The sequence below is a fragment of the Calliphora vicina genome, chromosome 1, assembly GCF_958450345.1.
Source record: "Calliphora vicina chromosome 1, idCalVici1.1, whole genome shotgun sequence".
Lineage (NCBI taxonomy): Eukaryota > Metazoa > Arthropoda > Insecta > Diptera > Calliphoridae > Calliphora > Calliphora vicina.
The window spans coordinates 64,213,508-64,233,740 of NC_088780.1; the positions used below are offsets into that span (position 1 = coordinate 64,213,508).

The 20,233-nt window shown below is 30.5% G+C and overlaps 3 protein-coding genes across 3 annotated transcripts in view; 1 reads left to right on the forward strand and 2 right to left on the reverse strand.

Annotated features, from left to right (window-relative positions):
• LOC135963166 (tetratricopeptide repeat protein 21B-like) overlaps positions 1-20,233 on the forward strand; it is a 129,783-nt gene that overhangs the window by 88,969 nt on the left and 20,581 nt on the right. Inside the window, exon 4 of the mRNA XM_065514939.1 lies at positions 1,741-1,938. Within this exon, the coding sequence (XP_065371011.1) occupies positions 1,741-1,938 (198 nt within the window). The remainder of the gene's footprint in view (positions 1-1,740; positions 1,939-20,233) is intronic.
• Spf30 (Splicing factor 30) lies at positions 1,940-3,003 on the reverse strand. Its single transcript, XM_065514940.1, has 2 exons — positions 2,853-3,003; positions 1,940-2,792 (listed from the first exon to the last, which is right to left on the reverse strand). Exons 1-2 carry the CDS (start codon positions 2,892-2,894, stop codon positions 2,109-2,111), a joined length of 726 nt encoding a protein of 241 aa, XP_065371012.1. The 5' UTR covers positions 2,895-3,003; the 3' UTR covers positions 1,940-2,108.
• On the reverse strand, positions 10,100-11,622 carry LOC135948858 (uncharacterized). Its single transcript, XM_065498311.1, has 2 exons — positions 11,480-11,622; positions 10,100-11,261 (listed from the first exon to the last, which is right to left on the reverse strand). Exons 1-2 carry the CDS (start codon positions 11,620-11,622, stop codon positions 10,100-10,102), a joined length of 1,305 nt encoding a protein of 434 aa, XP_065354383.1.

Here is a 20,233-nt window from a genome sequence, read left to right on the forward strand (position 1 = left end):
ACTGCACACCACATTTTAATTTTTAATTAATTTTTTTATTTATTTTTCACTATTTGTTTTGAAATTTCATATAAAAAGTAAGTATTTTACATTCAAAACATAAGAAAACAATCATTGATGACGTCACGAAAAAGAGTACACTAAAATAACGGAATTGTCGATGTCGTAATCTTGTTTATTTCATTCATGTAAATTCACGAAATTCATTCATGTAAATTCACGAAAATGTGCAACTGCCCTAGGTTACAGGGTCACAGACTTAGATGGCTAGGAAATAGATTTCTGGACGAACATGGTAGTGTTGCTGGCTGCAAACTGAGCAACATACTAGGTTTCTTTAAGGGAATAGGGTGGCTATTTAAGGGACGTTCTACGGCGATTCCAAATCCGTAAAAAGATCTTTCTTTCTTTCTCTTTTTAACAGGCGGTGTTTTGGACTCTTCTCTTATTCTAAGGCTATCCTCATTGTCTACATCTATTGACCTCAAGGTCTCCGAGTGGAAGTGCACATAGTGTACACCCCTTCCTAACTTAACCTAACCTTGGTAAAGCAATATCAAATAAATAACAAATTGTTTCGTCATCACACAGAATACAATATATTCACCTAGTGTGAGCGCTAGGTGAATATATTCAAAAATTAACAGATTCCTGGAAAATATTAATAAACAAGCTTTCAAGAACGAATCAATGAAGTTAAAATGAAGCCGATCAAGATCAAATTTACTTATATATGTACAGTTATTTAAGTTATTTTAAATTCATTATTAACTAATTACTAACTGACCTTTTGTTTGTTAAAACTTAAAACTTTTAAATTTATCTTAAAAAATAATAGCAGATTAAAGCTTGAATTCAATTACTTTTTGGTCTTGAATTATACATTATGTAAAATATTGAATCAAACTGTATTTCAAAGCTTGAATTCGATTATTATTCCAACTTGAATTTCATTGTAATTGCAGGCTGGAATTCAACTGTATTAACACAATTCAAGTTTCCTTTTCACTGGAGAATGCTATTGAAATCAAGTGTAATTTCAACACTTCAAGTTTGAATGTGTGATTGCTTTACACCACGGAACATGGTGTAATGATTTCAAAAGAAATTTGCAACTTTATAAGTTGACCATTTTCTAAGTTTGGAATAAAATTTGAAAATAATCGTAGGACATTGCGAATGATATACGGATCCATTATCTAGTTTCGTTCATAAATAAATCACATAAAAAGTGGACCACCATAATTTTAATAAACCTTATGCTTGGTTTCCGCATGCACCGTAATCGGCGCCGATAACGAAAACTGAAAAACGTTGGTTTTCGTCACCGTCTCGTTTCTGAATTGTTTTCGTTTCAGTTGGGTGCGGTGCGGCATAAAACAGAAACGAAATTATTTTTTAATTGTGGATGTCGCACATTAAATAGAATTTCATTATTTTTGACAAAATCTATTATTTTTTTCCTCTTCCAATAAAGAAAAATATAATTAAAATAATTTCGTTCCTACAGCACCGAAAACAACCTACTTGAAGTAGTTTTCGTTCCGGCCCCGATCGTTACTGATCGGTGTCGTTTCGTTCCCAATTTTCGTTGCCGATTTCCGAAACGAACTTTTTTTTGGTGCAAATGTATGGAATTTCGTTTTCGGTGCCGAATACAGTGTATGCGGAAACGTAGTATTAGTTTGAAAAATATTTTTTGTTAAAATTAATTTATGTATATTTTTGTTATGTAAACAGCGAACTGTTGGACATTGATGGATTACAACTAAGAACCAAGAGGCTTTTATTATTGGCCCGCGTCCATGAAAAGGCTGGAAATAATAATATTGCCATGCAAATTCTCAATGAAGCTAAAGAAAATCAATATAGAATACAAAAGCGAATTTCCGTTGATCAATCCGGAAGCCTTCAAGAGCAGAATAAAACATTATCCAAGTAAGTATGCGATATATTTATTGTACATTTTTATTCTGTGATATTCCTTAAACACTTATTAATGATTTAACGTTTATATCTAAATGTAAGTATAACTATTGTATCTGTAAAAAAATCTTACGATAGAAAGGTATTGATAATGAAGTGTTGGCAGTGTAAAAGCGGTGAGATTAAAGACCCTTGCGATATTTTTCTCCCACTGTGAAATCAGTCATTCCTTTGCCAGAAACACCACAGGTACCAATTCCAACTCTACCTTCGACATTTTCTGGAGATGCAAATATGCTCTTCGATACCACTCCATGTTTCTTAGTATTTTTTGATGTAAAATTAAGCCACTTGTTTTTATCGTGTTCCCGCTCTTCTTCTAATTCTTTGAATCGCTGTAGTTTCTTTTGTTTACGTTTTTTTAGGTATTCCTTTTGATTAGGTCGGTGACGTTTATTTGATGGAAATACTTCGTTGCGTGCTGAACGTTCACGCAGCTCTTTCAGCAGTGTAGTTGAACGATTCTGGTAGGCATCAAAAATTACACTCACTTCGCCATCATCAGTTATTCCTTCTATTGTGGCATCGTAGTATTGACCATCTTCGGTCCATTTCGCCTGACATTTATCTCCAATTTTCCATATTTTGCCAGGAGCAATAAGCTTTTCTGCTTCCAATAATGCTGCCTCAATCTCATCATAGGAAGCTGATGCCTTTGATGTTGATGGTTCAATATAGGCAGATTTTTTTTGTTCCTCCAATTGTGTTTTTATGAGATCACGAGTCAATTCAATAACTTCTTCCAAGTCCTTTTTAAGTTTAAGTAATTCATCATTTTCCGGATCAGTCAATAATGCAGCCTCCACCTGTAATTTAAATCGATATTACTAACATAACTTTATATATTTTATTCATTGCTGTATTACCTGCTGGAGTTGTAATTTATAGTTCTGTAAATCGTCGGCCATTAAGATGTTCCTAAATTAAATAAGCTTCCAAATGTGTATTAATATTTTTTCACTTTTAACTATTTACGTTTGGTTCGCAGCAAGGCTAATTCATATAAGGTGGATACAGTCAAACAGCTGTTTACTTTTTTTTCGCTTGTTTGGTTCCAGTTTCTGTCAAAGTTTGTTTTTATATTTCTATATCTTTATATTCTACTCTAATTAATTGAATATTTATTTTTAACATAAATAAGTTAAACCACCACTATTCAATTATTATAATTTTTAACACATATTTTTTAATATTTCATTTCCGTTTTTTGACATTGCGAGGACCAATTGTCATTTTTGTAGAAGTGGCACCGCAACCTTTTATGAATTCGCTTTGGTTATGAGTAAAAACTACTGCAAGCAAAGTTGCCAGATTAATTTGGCAACTAATAAATCGTCAAAATAAAACATTTGCAAAATAAGTTAAAAAATATCATAACAATAAATGACGCTTGTTGTCAAGACAAAGTTGTCTGAGAAAAAGAACCAATAATTTTGTAATGACGAAAAAATAACATTAATAAATGGTGGTTATACCTGATAAGTTTATATCTTGACAACCATTTTGAAGTTTGTCATGACAAGCATTTATCCTATGTCTAGGATAAGTCGCCGTTTACACATGCAGATTTTCCTCGCATGAAAGTTTACTTTATAGGCAAGAGAGGCAAGATGCATAGAAAGGGTACACACTCTGATGTACTTGCAATTCGTTTTGTGTTTTCGTTCGTAATACCTACATACACACAAACATGCACATTAATGGAACTGTCTGCAATAAAAATCTTTGTGTGTGAACGCGAATGCAAGTTTAAAGAAGAATAATAAAATCTTATGCGCGAAAAATCTTACAGTGTAAATGGGGACTAAGGTACACAAAATCGACTATAGTTTCTCACACTGCGGCCGCACGATCAAGTTTTTCTTGATAGTCTTTTACACTAAGTCTCCACGTAGCAATTTTTATTGCTAAGCACAAACAATAACGTCGGCAGAGCAACAGCAGAGCGATTGCTGATTCCTTTAGGTGGAGAAAACGTTCGTCACAAATACTAAATTTTCAACACCAGAAGTTCTATGAAAAACTGAGGTGTATTTTGCTTATATTTTGTGTTGAATGATTTTTTTCACTAATTTCGTTGTTTTTTATTTTTGGTACTTAAATAAATTAAATATGTAGATTAAATATGTAGATAGAAGACATTTTGCGCAATGATTTCTTTACTGAATGCCTGAGCAATTATTGCTAAGCAATAAGCTGTCAGTTCCGTTGTCATTAATGTAAAATTTATTCTTTCTATAATTATGTGCGATTAATTCATACATATTTAATTTATTTAAGTACCAAAAGTAAAAAACAAATAAATTAGTGAAAAAAATCATTCAACTCAAAATACGCGTTGAAAATTTTGTATTTGTGACGAACGTTTTCTCCACCTAAAGCAATCAGCAATCGCTGTGCTGTTGTTCTGCCGACGTTATTGCTTGTGTTTAGCAATAAAAATTGCTACGTGGAGACTTAGGGTTAATAACAACTGAACTGACAGCTTATTGCTTAGCAATAATTGCTCAGGCAATCAGTAAAGCAATCATTACGCAATGGATTGCTACATATGGCAATTTGCCGTCTACACTCGCAAATTTCATTGACGCAATCAAATTGACAATTGCAGCAATAAATATTGCTACGTGGAGACATAGGGTTACATACTGTTTGACAAAATTTACAAAAATGGTAAGCTGTGACGTAGTTGTGACATAGGATGCACGCAACTTTAAATCAATTTTACTACAAATTGTTATGCAAAAATGTAATCAGCTGATTTCTTGAATGAAAATTTAAACATCAACTTAAATGAGAAATTGAATGCAAGTTCGTTTCAATTCATAAAAGTGTGAGTGTATTAAAACTAGGGTAACCAAAAATATGCTCTAAAAAGTGCATAAAATGTGCACTTAAAAACGAAAAATATGTTCTTAAAATATAAAAAAATGCACTTAAAAATAGTTTGATCAATGTTTGATTTCAAAGATTTATTAACTCTCCGTTAGTCGCAACTGAACTGGTTGATACAGGCAAACAAATTTTTATTCAAAATTTTTTGAAGCACCCTATATTTTAAGCTATTTTTTGATAAAAATATATTTTTACTGCAATTTTATTTTTATTACTCTTTTAAATACTGTGAATTTAATATTATTTTTATGTTTTCGAAATAAAAAGTGAAGAGATTATTTTCAGACGCGCCTTTTATTTATTGATATCAATTTGATACATTGCGACATTGAGGCGGGTTAAAAAAATATATTAGTAGTACAAAAAATATTGAGCTCATAAATTAAAATTGGTTATTATAGGATTAAATTTCGATTTCAGTGACTTTGGCATAATATGAAAATAGTTTGATTCAATTATATTTAGAAATAAATTACTAATTACTGTGTTTACTTAAGTTTTCAAATTTTTAAACTAAATCTTTGTTTTAGATATCCGTAGAGTTTCTTAGATAATTTTAATCAATTGATTTGTCTCATCTTTTAAACTGCCTACAACTTCAAACTTTTTTTTAGTAATTAGTGGCATATTATTTTACTTTCTCAATCTATGTGTCCCAATGTTTGGATCAGTAGGAAGAGGATGTTCCGGATAAATTTCTCGAAATGTTTCTATTCTACATAAAGCTTTAAAAAACTATTTTTTTTATCATTTGAATTATGTCAAAATATGTGTGTCTGCGTTTGTAATTTTTTGGTAAAAAATAGCAATGGATTTTGGAGCATTCATCATGTATGTAGATAAACATCTAAATTCGGCTTCCAAAATTTAAACAGAATTATAAAAGGCCTTACAATATTGGAATGACATTTCCTGTTTCTTCCTTTCTCATCCATTGTTTCGTCTATCGATATCCATATATGTAGGATTATTACCTTTTTATTTAGCCAATTCACATAATGTTTCTTTAAATTTTAATTTTAAATAATATAACAAAAGCTTTTTCAAATGTTTTAAAGAACTAATATGCACTCTCTTTGTACGTTTTCTTAACACACCTCTTCAACTCAACGGCTCAACTCTCACTCTATTGTATTTGTCATTTGTATTCTACGTTATTGCTTTAGCGAACAAATTAACGAATTATAATAAAAGGATAGATAGGATTAGTGTTGTAAGAACACAAATACCCAAGTATGCGGTTATGTGTAAGTCATCCCACATATATGTAGTTTTTCAATGGATCTTAATATTCTAAATATTTGTTGAATAATTGTTAAAAGGTTATTCGGGAATACAAAATTAGTATTTTAGTAAAATTGTTTTTATGCTAAATTCCCAATTTTTAGTTTGATAAATTCACTGAAATTTATTGTTGGGGGATAAACTAGTTCCTATGCGCATTTCACTGGTTGCTTAGGCCAGATCATAAGGAAACCTTTTCCCAAAAGGCTTTAGAAAAACTCAAGATATTATACAAATAAAACTATAGAGTGTTTGAGAATTACAGACACTCAAGCTTTATTTGTAAAAATATCAAAGCTTAAACAAAACACCAACAATAAACCGTGATTTATCTTTTCTTACATTTCCTTACTACAATTGGTAGGTTTCTTGCCGACACAAACTGTAGTGTGTAAGTGAGTAAAGAAAAAACAAAAATTAAAAACAACTTGCTTTATTGTTTTCGCAAGAAAATCAAAATAAAGCGAGTTGCCAGTTTAGTCTTAATGCACAAGCAACTTGCAAATTTATCGTTAAAAGGTTATTCGGGAATACAAAATTAGTATTTTAGTAAAATTGTTTTTATGCTAAATTCCCAATTTTTATATTAGTGGTAAACTGTTAATGCCCAACCATAATTGTCTCAAGCAACCTTAAGTTTCTTTTTTTTAAATGTATCCAAAATTTTGTTAAGAAATTGCCATAATAACATACAGATTTGAAATTTCCTTTTAATGTTTTACGTGTATTCACTATTTGTTAAATTTCAATATTTGTTTGTGTATATTTTTAATTTAATTCAAATATATGGAACCTAAGCTCCCTTAAGTCAACGAAAATTCAATGAAGATAAGTCGATTATGGCTTCGCTCATTTTTGTCTAAGCAATTTATGCCAATTATTATTGGACCTTAACAAAATAGTTAAATATAGAAAAATTATAATACAAACAATAAAATTATATCAAGAAAACAAAATAATAAAAAAATGAAAATATGCAAAAAAAAAAGAGTTAAAAACGCAAAATATGCAGTAAAGAGAAAAATATACAAAAATAGCATTAACAAATCGATGCCAAAATTTTTAAAATTTTCTGAAACGGATAAATAAGTCCCCTTTTACAATGCAGAAATTGAAAGGCAGACATTTTTCTCATTCTCTTTTGAACTAACCTAAACCTGTGTAATACACACTATACCTCTAGAACACCTCGACGACAAGCTTCGTCTGTCTGCCTTTCAATTTCTGCATTGTAAAAGGGGACTAACTAACTAAAGGTAGGGTCACACATGACAAATATTTGACGAAAAAGACGTAACCACTTAATAAAATATATTTGAATTATTTTATTTATTCCAAAAACTTTCTTTACATTGGATGATTCAAAACTAAGAAAATTTTTTTGGTTTATTTGATGCTGTTTGATCTTACAAAACAATTGTAAGAGTAAACACGTCAAACAAATTTGTGCTAAAAAAGTGGTTACGCTTTTTTGAACAAATATTTGCCATGTGTAACCCAAGACAAATTTATACAAGGTGGAGTCAGTCGAACAGCTGATCATTTTTTTTCCGCTTTTTGATTCTAACAACTGTCAATGCTTATTTTTATATTTAAATATCCACATAATCTAAGCTTATTAACAAAATATTTATTGTTTACATAAATAACCTCACTATTCAAATATCTACACTATATTAGTTTAAATAGTTATTTATTTAATTTTTCATTTTGGTTTTTTGACATTTGTTAAGACCAATCGATGTTTTTGTAGAACTGACACCACCATGTATGAATTCGCCTTGATGTAACCCTACCTTAACTCATATGTTGATACGACGCACTGCAAAAAATATGATATTGCCTATTTTTGGTTGCCCTGGTAATAACACTAGGGTTTTATAAGTCGATAGTTCGAAAAATCGATTAAGTTTTCTCAAAAGTCGAATAGTCAATAAAAGTCGAACAGTTGATAAATTTTTTTTTTTATATCTTAATCTAATTCCATTATACTAAGTAACAAAACAGATAATAAATATGAATATAGATACTGGATTTGTTATATATTAATAAAACTATAACAGAGGAGATTGACACTTTTGCTTATATACCCCTCATATATACGTACTAAGGTGTCGGGAATAAATGATGATCATGTTTTATACTTTATTCAAATATGGTGAGGTAAATTTTAGAAACATTGAAGAATCAATGATTCATGAATTCAATAAAAATCCAAAATAATACAATTGGAATATAAAATGGATTACACATGCAATCAATATGGAATATAGGTAGCAAAAAGTCGATCATTGGCCTTTTCTTGATTTCTAAGAGGTCGAATTTTTAGTTTTTTAATACTCGGCTTAAATTATTTATGAAAGTCGACGTTTCGACTTTTAATCCTATTTGAATATAGATAGTTTATTTATGCAAGATTAATTGATGACAACTCATTTTATAAAAATTGTTACAACAAAATTTAAAAATAAAATAATCGACTATTTCGACTTTTTCAGTGAATCGATTTTCAGCAAAAAGTCGTTTGTAAGACATCGACTAATAGAACTACAGTGAGCAGCACATTCTTTTTAAAATTGCATACATGAGGTGGCAACACTGCAACTAACCGAAAAGCAATAAAAACAACGGGCAACTTTGACAATACAACTCAAGGCGAATTTAATTCTACAGAAACAAAATGCTTGTTGTTTTTGTATATTTTGTAGTTCTGTCGTCACCCAAGGCGTATTTAATGCATCTTGGCCGTCACCTATAAATTCGCTTTGAAACAGCATTTGTTTATTTGTGCATATGTATCAATCTGATATAAGTTCATTATTCCATATGTTTTAACAATTAAAATTATTGATCAAAATGTCAAATAGTTCTTGCGGAGATTTTATTGATGGAAGTACAAATAAAGTTAATGGCAGCAATTATTTGAAACTCCAGCAGTCTCAAGTAATACGCAATAATATCCATGGAATATCCCAATTGCTCAATACTGGCCTCAATGCTGAGTGTTTGGATACTTGTATTAAATTAATCGAAGCTGGAGTTCACCCACAGGCGCTAGCTGAAGTAATTACCCAAATACGGCGTGAAGTTACTGCTCTAAATAACGATGAAAATTAGTTGCAACATTTGAGATTTACGTTATGAATAAACATTTTTTAACACAAAACAGCCAAAGCAAACTTTTTACGCTATTATTGTATTGTCTAATTAAAATGTATATGTACAGTGCCGCACTTAAATATTCACACAGCATACAGATTTATCTCTAATCTTCCATATTTTTTAAACGAAGGCCACAACTTTCGTACGGGTTTCAAAAAAATATTTATTTATGCTAGGTATACACGTTACGATAAGTCGTACGATAAATCGTATAAGTATGAAATTAGTAACGTGTATCATGTTGTCGTACTAACGAAGTATGAAAATCAAAAATTTTAGATTTTTGTGATATTTTTATTAGTTGTAATTTTTTTCAAAGGAAATAGTACGATTTGTAGTAACGTCTATCACAAAATCGTACTTCAACTCATACTACGATTAGTACGAAAAATAGTATCGTGTATACCCAGCATTACATATAACTTATTGAAATATATGGAAAAACTAAACATTAAGTTGGCACATTTCAGAAAATAAAAATTAACTAATGTTTCGAAGTTCGATTTTAACCTTTAACTTATGACCAGAGGTCCAAGCCGATGGGAAATTATCGGCGGCGGCGGCTTGAGCAAAAATTACTGACTTCTTCCAGTAACAATTCTTCTTTTGTTATATGGTGCACAACGTCATCGATCAAAGGGAAGGAATTATCAACTTCATATTTTGGAATTTTTTTCAAATATTTTTCAAGTGTGTTCCAACTTTTCTGACAAGGGTCTAATAAAGCTGCTACAACGTGTGTTTTCAAAATTTTAAACCGTTTTCCAAAATTTTATACTGAAAATTGGCACAATTTTATTGTCAATTCGAAGCAGGATTCTTCTTGGGCCTTTTCAAGTAAAATCATTATTTGTTCGTAAAAATATATACATCTGGATATAGTTGGGTATTTTTGGCCTTGCAGGTATTGAGTGGCTTTTTCAAATATTTTTAAAAATATCACTACTTCTTTAATAATCTCCTTTTCCATTTCTGGAATTATTAAATTTTCTTTTTTGAGCTTCAAAATAGCAATATTTATCATATCGATATTTTGTTCAAAACTATTGAGCATTACCAAAAGTGAATTCCATCTTGTAGGCACAGAGTTTTTTAATGTCGAAAGATTTGGAACTGTGATGGATTTTTCGAAGAAATCGTCGTCGCCACATTCATATTGCTCAATTTTTTCCTGTTCTTCTAGAATTATTTGAGCTTGTAGAATAAATTGCATCAATCCATCTTGTTCTTCTAGGTTTTGTAATCTTCTAATTTCATCATTATTTAATACGTCATTTGAGATGAAACGGTGTAAAGCATGAGCGCAGCAACCAAATCGTTGAATTTTTTTTAACTTTAAAGCTGCGACAATATTTGTTCCGCCATCAGTTACAGAACATATATTTTTATTATTCAGATTGAATTCCTGTATAGATTCCTCAATTTTTTCTGCAACGGCATTTGCTGTGTGTGGTCGGGGGAAAATTTCGGTTTTTAGTGTTATTACCTCCAATTTCAAATTTTGGCAATAATGCACTTTAATATTAATATAAGACAAATGCTTGTGTTTGTCGGACCACATATCTAATACCAAACATATACAATTTGGTGATTTATTTAGTATATCTTTAATATTTCCTAAATAAAAATTATATACATCATTTAATGCAGTCGATGAAACAGTGTATGCACTTGGAAAACATATTTTCGGATTTAGATGTTTGGCATATTTTTGAAATCCACTGCGTTCAACTACTGTGAACGGGAGTAGATCAATACAGCACATCTCCGCTAAGCGACGAGCATTTTGAAACTTGTCGGTCTTTGTGCTTGTAGTGCCCAATGCATTTTCCGTCATAATGGATTTTTTTTTGTAGTTAGCGGATTTTGCGTCAATGTTGTGTGCTGAACGTAAATGATTTAAATAATTGCCTGTTGATGTGGACTTGCCAAATCTTAATGATATAAAGCTGTTAGTACTGAAGTTCGTTTGAAGTGTTCTAATCCTAAGGAACTTTTCCTGATAAAGTAAACATGTTATCACCACTTATAAAAATGTCAGTTCTAAACGAAATCTGTAAAAGTAGCTACAACATACTCTTGGGTTGAAAACTTCTCCTTTATCAGAAAAGGCTACTTAAGCCACAGTATATATTAGCAAAAATTCACTTACCCTTTTAAAATCATATCCTCCTGCTCAAAGCATAGCTTACAAAATTTATATTTTCCTAAAATATGTCTTTTTTGAAGAAACATGTCTCCAAAATATTTCCAGCACTCAGAAACACCACTTGGATTTGCCACAACTTTAGCCATTTTTCTGACTTCTGATTTTCTTTTAAATAAATTATTAAAGTGCTCAATGCTTAGTTGGAGCTATATATTTACTATAATCCGCTATCTCTTCGCATTCTGATTCCGACGAGCTCTCTTGAAACTGGCTATTTATAGGAATTTCTTTTTTAGAAAAATAATTATGTATATTTTGTTGCGTCATTTTTGTTTAATAAAATTGCACGTTTAAAAAACTTTAAAGAAAAATAACGGGATTTAGAATTTTTGCAACGATAAAGTTGCCTTATTCTTTTTTTTAACCCAAATAATTTTAATGCTGCCATGTTAATTTTTGCTAAGCTGCCTATACCGGCTGGAGTATTTTAGCCGATATCAGCTGAAAAATTCGGCGGCGGCTTATCTTCCAAAAATATATACGGCGGCGGCGTCAAGCCGGCTTGACGCCGATCGGCTTGGATCTCTGCTTATGACGTGAAAATTTTTGACATAGTCATAGATGTGGTGTAAATTTTACACCTTATAATTTCTGCAAAAAATTTTAATTTAAAAAAAAATTTTCGTTAATATTTGCTTTTTAACAATAAGATACAATTTTAATTTAAAAAAGTTAAAAAAATTAAAAAAAGAAAGCAAAATGTTATTTGAAACAAAAAAGCAGGCACTTTATTTCGCAAGCCTTTTTGATAAAACTTTAAAAATATGAAGAGAGGGTGTAAAATTTACCACCACCTCATAAGTTAAAGGTTAAGGGGACAAAAATATTCACACAGTTTCTCATTTTTAATAGGAAAATATTTTTTTTTTAATAGCTTAATATTTTGTGGAGTAGCCTATCTTTATAATGACTTCTTTCAATTGTCTTGGCATTGAATCGACCAATTTTTGGTGGCGTCAGCTCCAATATTTTGGCATTCTTGTGACAGGACTTCTTTAAGTTGAGTCTTACTAATAATATGGTGCTTTCCTACTCGATCGCCCAATTTATCCCACAGATGTTCTATGGGATTCATGTCAGGTGATTGCGGAGGAGTCGGGAGAATGTGGGGAACATGATGCACTATTCATATTCGGACGTCATGGGCTGTGTGTTTGGGGTCATTGTACTGTTGAAAATAGAAATTTTTTTGAAAAATAAATATTTTTTGAAACACGTACGAAAGTTGTGGCCTTAGTTTAAAAAATATGGAAGATTAAAGATAAATCAGTATGCTGTGTGAATATTTAAGTCCGTCACTGTGCTTTGCTACTGATCTGAAATAATTATGATTTTGGGCATGGAAACAATAATCCATTGTATTCATTTTTTATTCTGTATAGCCAGCTTTCGGACTGGTGCAGGGACTTTCTATCGAACATCGGCATCGCTAAAAACGTTTTCTGTATACCTATATAAGTTATCTAAAGTACCGCCATGGATTCAAATTGTAGTTTTTGGTTCACAATGATAATTTATCATATCGAGGGTTTATATTCAAATAGTGCTATACGACATTTTCTCGAAAGTGAGTTTTTTATAGAAACGTATTCCCTGACTAATTTGTCATCTGTCATTTAAATTTAAAAAAAAAAAAATATTTCCAATGGTTTTTTTTTTCATAAAATTTGCATTGTGCTATCTAACACACAACTTATTTTGTTAGTTAAAAAAGTGCTATATGCATATGAAATATTCGTGTATATAATAAAATATTAATAGTGTTTTTTATAATATATAATATACAGTCAAGGAAAAAATTCTAAATACACCCTACAATTTTGAAGTTTTAGAGAATTAGTGGCAATAATTAAAAAAGATGTTATAGCAATGTTTAAGGTATTTAATATTAAGACTATTTGAAGTAAAAAAGAATGTGAAAAAAACGTAACAAAGAAATTATTGGGAAAAAACATAATAATTAGCGGGAAAAAAGTCTACATACAACGTAGTATCTTCTAACATCAAATATAATATTTAAAACAAAGAAAAGGAAATAACAGTTAATTTTGTTGATTTATTTAAATTTACAAACATTACAATTGTTAAAGCGATAATTAAAGATTTTTTTGATTTTTTATCCTTGAAAATGACAAATTGAAGAGAGATTCATATTCCAGTTCGGAATATGGTCGTAAATCTCCGAAAGGAAGATAAATTTTATGGAGAAATTGCTAAGACAACACAATTAAGTCGGCTACTGTACATACGATCATAAAACATTATAATAGCACCAATAGAACCGAAAATAAGCCAAAATCTGGCAGACATAAGGACGTGATGTTACCAATATTTTGAAATTAGTGAACCAGGATTCGAAAATAAGCGCCCCAAAATTGACGGAACAGATCGAAAAATGTTCCAATAACATTGTTACTCCACGAAAAATTATAAACATTTTACATGACAATGGATTTAATAGCAGAACATAACGCAAAAAAACCACTCATTTCAGCGAAGAAACGTAAACTTTAGCTTGAGTTTGATAAAGCTCATATGGACAAGGGTAGGTATGGATTTTTGGAATCGTGTTATATTTGCCGACGAAAGTAAGTATAATATTTTCGTAAGTGATGTCCGATCCAAAGTTTGGAGAAAACCAAACACTGCTCTTGATCCAAAGAATATTGTACCTATAGTCAAACATGGTGGAGCCAAAGTTATGGTCTGGGGTGCCATGGCGTCATCTGGAGTGGTTCGTTTGGTTTTTGTCGAGCGTAACATGGACCGCTATCAATATAAAAACATATTGGAACAAAATATTAAGGCATTTGTTGATAGTTTTGGCCTGGGAAATCAATGGATTTTCCAGCAAGATAACGACCCTAAGCATACTGCGCACATTGTTCGAGACTGGCTTCTTTATTATGCCCCTAGACAACTATATTCACAACCCCAGTCACCAGACTTAAACACAATAGAGCAAATATGGGACGTTTTGTAAAAATTTGTGCGAAAATATGACATCAGTAGCCTTGAAACATTAAAAACCGCTCTTATTCGAGCATAAGCCGAAAAACACCCTCTATTACAGAGAATTTGGTGAAATTAATGCACCGTCGTCTTATTGATGCCCAAGGTGTACCAACCAAATATTTTTTTTTTAATTTTATATAAAATTTTTAAATAATATTTATTTTTTGGTTGCTGTATGTAGACTGTTTTCCTATGAATTTTTAATGTTTTTGTTATTATGGTTTATATTATGTAAATTTTTTAATTTTTTATTTTATAAATAAAGTTATTTATTAATGCCTTAAATACTGACATAAACATTTTTTTCATTTTCTTCACGAACTCTCTAAAACCCCTAAATCATAGGGTGTATGTAGACTTTTTTCCTTGACTGTACATTAGAAATTGAAATGTTTGTCAAAAAATAGCTTTTCTGCTTCTTTACTAGCCAAGTACTCTAAATTATGAATACTGCTATTGAATAAATAAAATGTATAATATCTTTATATCAAAGTTCTTGCAATCTTATTTCTAATTTCCATTCCTTCGTTACTGATTTGTGGTTCATTAGGTTCTTCATTTACTTGTTATATTTCTTCACTTAGTGCAGGCAGCTTTCACACTCGTCTTCTACTGGAACGTTAAAATGCTTACAAATGTTATGCAAAGCGCAACAAACATTTGTAATTTTCACCACTTTTAATGGAGGCACATTTGAAGGCATCTAAAACGGCTCTTTAAATTGCCTATAGTTCTTTCAACAATATTTCGTGGTGATGAATGGCGTGAATTAAATTTGTGCTCCATTGAACCAAACGCAGCGGATTTGTATGGTACTAACACATAGGGCTGTAAGGCGTATGCTGAGTCGGCTTACAATCAGTTACCACGGATACCATTGGAATACCTTTCAGTGTAGTACGCATTAGCATTGCACAGTGGTATGAGAAAAAAAATGAGGGAAATAAATCGGTATCTTCTAAACTCTTAGTCCGATTTCACATGCGCAAAGAGGAAGTATAGTCGAGTTTAAGTTTTGAATTTGGACCTCATGAGCCCACCAGAAGCGGGACCAGGGGCCCCCAAAGTAAGACACCTCGGGTATATTCAATTTTAAAAATAATCCTATTTCTTCGTTTGTGTTCCGATTTCAAAATAATTACATATATAGAATCTTCTATTATATTATCTCTTATATTATATTATAGAATTAACAACAGATGTATATATCAAATAAAGAAAGAATTGTTTAAAAATCATGACTGAGTCGAAAGTTACATGCATTTGAATTTAAAAAAATTAAAAAAGGCATTTTTAGCTATTTTTTGGGTTAAGTTATCTTTAGTTTAAGTTATCTAAAAAATTTCTAAGGGGATGTATAATGAATTTATACTTTTTGAAAACTAACTTTACATCAAATATTTTAAATGAAAAAAAATTTATAATTTTTGATATCGGGGGACCAGGTCCAGGTCAAAAAATGCCTATTTTTTATATAAAATTCAACTTTAGGGCAAAAATTCTCAAATCGCATAGTCGATATCAAAATATAGTAATCTATTTTAGATGGCCCAATACGTTCTAAATTACTTTGTAAAGGGTTCCGATAACCCCGCCCCTGGTATGGATATTATAGGCAAAAAGCGAAAAAATACCATTTTTGGGATTTTTCAAGACTTTTTTGGGAATTGCGGAATACTTGATAACAAATTTCAAAATTTGTTTTTATTTTTCAATTTTAAATAGAAAAATCTACATAACTGAAATTTCATTAAAAAATATTCATAAATAAAAAATTTATTTCAATTTGAAAAATTTGTATCTACGCAAAAACTCAAAAAAAGCTTTTTTTGCCATATTTTTCAAAAAAGTATTCCATGAATTTTTTAATTGTCAAAAGTTATATACATTATTGAAAAGTAGACACATTAATTAGGGAAAACTTAACAACTCGCAGATAATTTACCTAACATAGAAATTCATAGGAAAGCATGTTGTCTACATAACAACATTTTTATGAATGTATAGTAAACTAGCTGACCAGGTGCGCTTCGCCACCCCAATTAGAAGAGTGAAATAGTACTATTAAGTCTCCTTTTGTGAATCTAATTGTAAATGTCTAATTTCTGGGTCCATTATTATAGAAAATGCAAAAGAAAGTTACCACTAAAGTCACCTTTTGTGAATTCAAATACATTCAGAATCATGTGTGCCTAATCTTAAATTTTTAGGTTTATTATAATAAAATATAAAGTACCATTGCATTCACTAAACCATAACCCGTCAAGTTTGAATTTTAAATTTGTATAGCCTTTCCTATATTATCAACTAATTTTGTTCCTATAACAATTAATATTTAAAAATTATCACAAAACCGAAAATAAACGAAACCGCGGTTTTGAAATCACTAGAATTTTCACTCACTTGGGACCATAGACGCCTAATTTCATATTTCTATGTCCATTATTACAGAAAATTCAAAAAGTACCATTAGAATATACAAAAAGTATCAAAAAGCCCCCACTTGTGGTTTCCCACTCACTCCCATATAAGCTTAATTTCATGGTTTTAGGTTAATTGGTGAAGAAATTACAAAAAGTACCATTCGAATAAAGAAAAAGTACCAAAAAGTCTATCTCTAGAATTCTCACTCACTTAGGACCATATATGCTTAATTTCATGTTTCCAAGTCCATTGTCATATAAAATTACTGGACCTGGTCCCCTCGCTATCAAAAACTATAATTTTTTTCATTTAAAATATTTGGTGTAAAGTTAGCTTTTCAAAAAGTACAAATTTATTATACATCCCCTTAGAAATTTTTTTACATAACTTAAAAAGAATAAAAGTACTTTTTTCCCACAAAAATTGCGAAAAATCGCCTTTTTTAATTTTTTTAAATTCAAATGCATGTAACTTTGGATTCAGTCATGATTTTTAAAAAATTCTTTCTTTATTTGATATATATGTACATCATTTGGAACCGCGGTCATAAAAAAACTGGAGTAGGGTGGGTAAAAATGTTGAAAATTTAATTTTCAAATGCGAATATCTCCTAAGCTATAAGAGATAATTGATAGATACTAGGGTATACATTCGACTAATGATCGTTCGATTAATCGAATAATTTCTTACGAATAATTATTCGAACAATTTAAAAATGACCATTTTCGAATAACGAATAATTCGAACAATTTTATGTAGAATAATCGAATAAAACGAATAAATGTTCATATATATTTAAATTTATTAAATTGTTTAAAATTGTTCATAACTCCGAATTTAAATAAGTAATAACGACTTACAAAAATTGTATTGTTTCTGAAATTCGACAAATAACTAAAGACAAAGGGACTTTCGATCACTGTAGATGAGTGTTCCGATAGCTCCTTTTATAAATATATAAATATTACTGCAAGAAGTTACAATTCTAAAAACAAATCTTTCAACATTTTTAACTTAGGACTTGAACCAATGAAAATAAAAGGTACGGAATAAAATATTTTTTATTTAGCTGGCGAAATATTAGAAGAATCGCAATTAATAATCAAAATTTTAACTTAGATTAAAGTGGAGTTGAATGTGATTTTGAAACGGTCGTCGAAAGTTATATTGAGGATGAAATTTATAATGATTACATTATCTGATCTTAAAATATATGCATATAAGTGATGTTATTAACCGCGTACGTAAGTGTTGCAAAATATTTAATAAATCTAATGATGAACACAAATATTGCAAACTAACGTTTTGTTTCAAGAAAAGCATGTATGATTTTGAACATCGTTGAACATTTTTGTCTAACATGGTAATAAAATGTTTGCGTATTTGTAAATGCGTCAATCATGCACTGCCTGACTTCAAATTAGCCACGTTCACTGACAATGATATCAAACTTTGGACAGATTCCCTTTATTGTGTAATTCCCCAAGACCGCTTTATTAAGCAAAGATTCGGCAACATTGATAGAGCTTGATGTTATAATACAATATGTTATAAATTATTTAGAAATAGTGAATAATTAATTTACTAAATAATTAGTTACTCAATTTAAAACCCGAATTAATGAACGACACAAAACATGTCTTATAACATTATTAATAATTGAATTTTTAACATTAACGTTATTTTTTGTTTTTCCTTAACAATAAAAAATTAAAAAACCGACATCAAAACTTCATTCTTTACTTTTTTTTAAAAAAAAATAAATTATTCGAATAACTCGATTAATTTTGAACGTGTGATCGAATTATTCGAACAAGTTAAAATCTCTTATTCGAATTATTCGTTTTATTCGAACAAGAGAAAAATCGAATAATTCGAATACCCTAATAGATACTAAAGGGCTGCACAATAGAGTGCTCCAAAAAAATAAAATTGTGAATTTTGACCGCCCCCCTCTAGAATTGTTCTATTTATTGTAGAAACACATTGTGTAAAATATTACGATGATTCAGCGTCGTTGCGCCACCAGTTAACGTTAACTGGTGGCGCAACGACGCTGAAGTTTTGAGGTGCATTTACAAGGGGAAAATATGCAATTTTTTCAGTTTTTGTAAAAATTTTGCCATTAAATAATGACTTTTACAATTTAATTTAAAAGAATCGAAATGTGTACATAATTGTCGTTATAATAAGATATAAAAGACAAAAATTGGTGAAAAAATGTTAAAGTTATTAAAAAATCGCCAGGCCATTAACGTGTCTCAGGCCACTAGAACAAGAAATTTATGAACAAAATTAACATATTTTGAGAAATATTAAAATGAAAGCTTATTTTTACTTAACATATATCCATATTTACTTGTAAGGAGTGAGATCGAAAAATTCTTAACACACGTTTTTCATTACATTTTTTAACCCAAGTATTATTTGAATTTTTTTTTGATCAAGTTACCTTTGAAAAACATGTCAGTTATTATGTGTAATGTCAATTATATTAATTTTTTTGTTAATCTGATTAAAATGAGTGACCAGAAAAAAGTGCGTACTGAAATTATTAAATATTTTCAACAAAACCCAACTTGGTCTTACAAAAAGTTGGCCAAGCATACAAAGGTCTGCCGTCAAACTGTTTCCAATGTTATTAAACAGTACCGGGAGAACTTGTCAGTTGATAGAAAACCTGGTTCAGGTAGAAGGAATGGTCCACATGATGTTTCTAAAGCCAAAAAATAGAACGCATTTTCAAAAGAGCTCCCAACACATCCGGTAGGAAAGCAGCCCGGTTAGCTCAGTGCTCGGACTATTTGGTACGAAAAGTTAAAGCTAATGCAGGTTTAAAAACATACAAGGCTCAAAAAGTTCCTGACAGGAACGCTACTAAAAATTTAGAGGCCAAAAACAGAGCACGGAAATTGAAGTCAAGTTTTATAAAAAAATATTCTTGCTGCATAATGGATGACGAAACGTATGTTCTGGCAGATTTTTCGCAACTTCCAGGTCAAAAATTTTATGTTGCTGATGCTCGAGGGAATGTTGAAGAAAAGTTTAGGACCCAAAAGCAGACAAAATTTCCCAGAAAGTTCTTGGTATGGCAAGCAATATGCAGTTGCGGCAAAAGAAGCCACTCATTTGTTACAACGGGCTCTATAAATACCGAAATTTACATCAAGGAATGTTTACAAAAAAGGCTGCTTCCATTCATAAGACTTCATAATGTGTCCACTTATTTTTGGCCTGACTTGGCATCCTGTCACTATG

What these genes read in the sequence shown, in the direction of transcription:
- Spf30 (XM_065514940.1), bottom strand. Translation starts at nt 2,894, where the DNA reads ATGGCCGACGATTTACAGAACTATAAATTACAACTCCAGCAG. An exon ending in ATAAATTACAACTCCAGCAG is followed by an intron (nt 2,793 to 2,852) that starts GTAATACAGCAA and finishes TTTAAATTACAG; the next exon opens with GTGGAGGCTGCATTATTGAC.
- LOC135948858 (XM_065498311.1), bottom strand. Translation starts at nt 11,622, where the DNA reads ATGGCTAAAGTTGTGGCAAATCCAAGTGGTGTTTCTGAGTGCTGGAAA. An exon ending in GAGGATATGATTTTAAAAGG is followed by an intron (nt 11,262 to 11,479) that starts GTAAGTGAATTT and finishes TATATCATTAAG; the next exon opens with ATTTGGCAAGTCCACATCAA.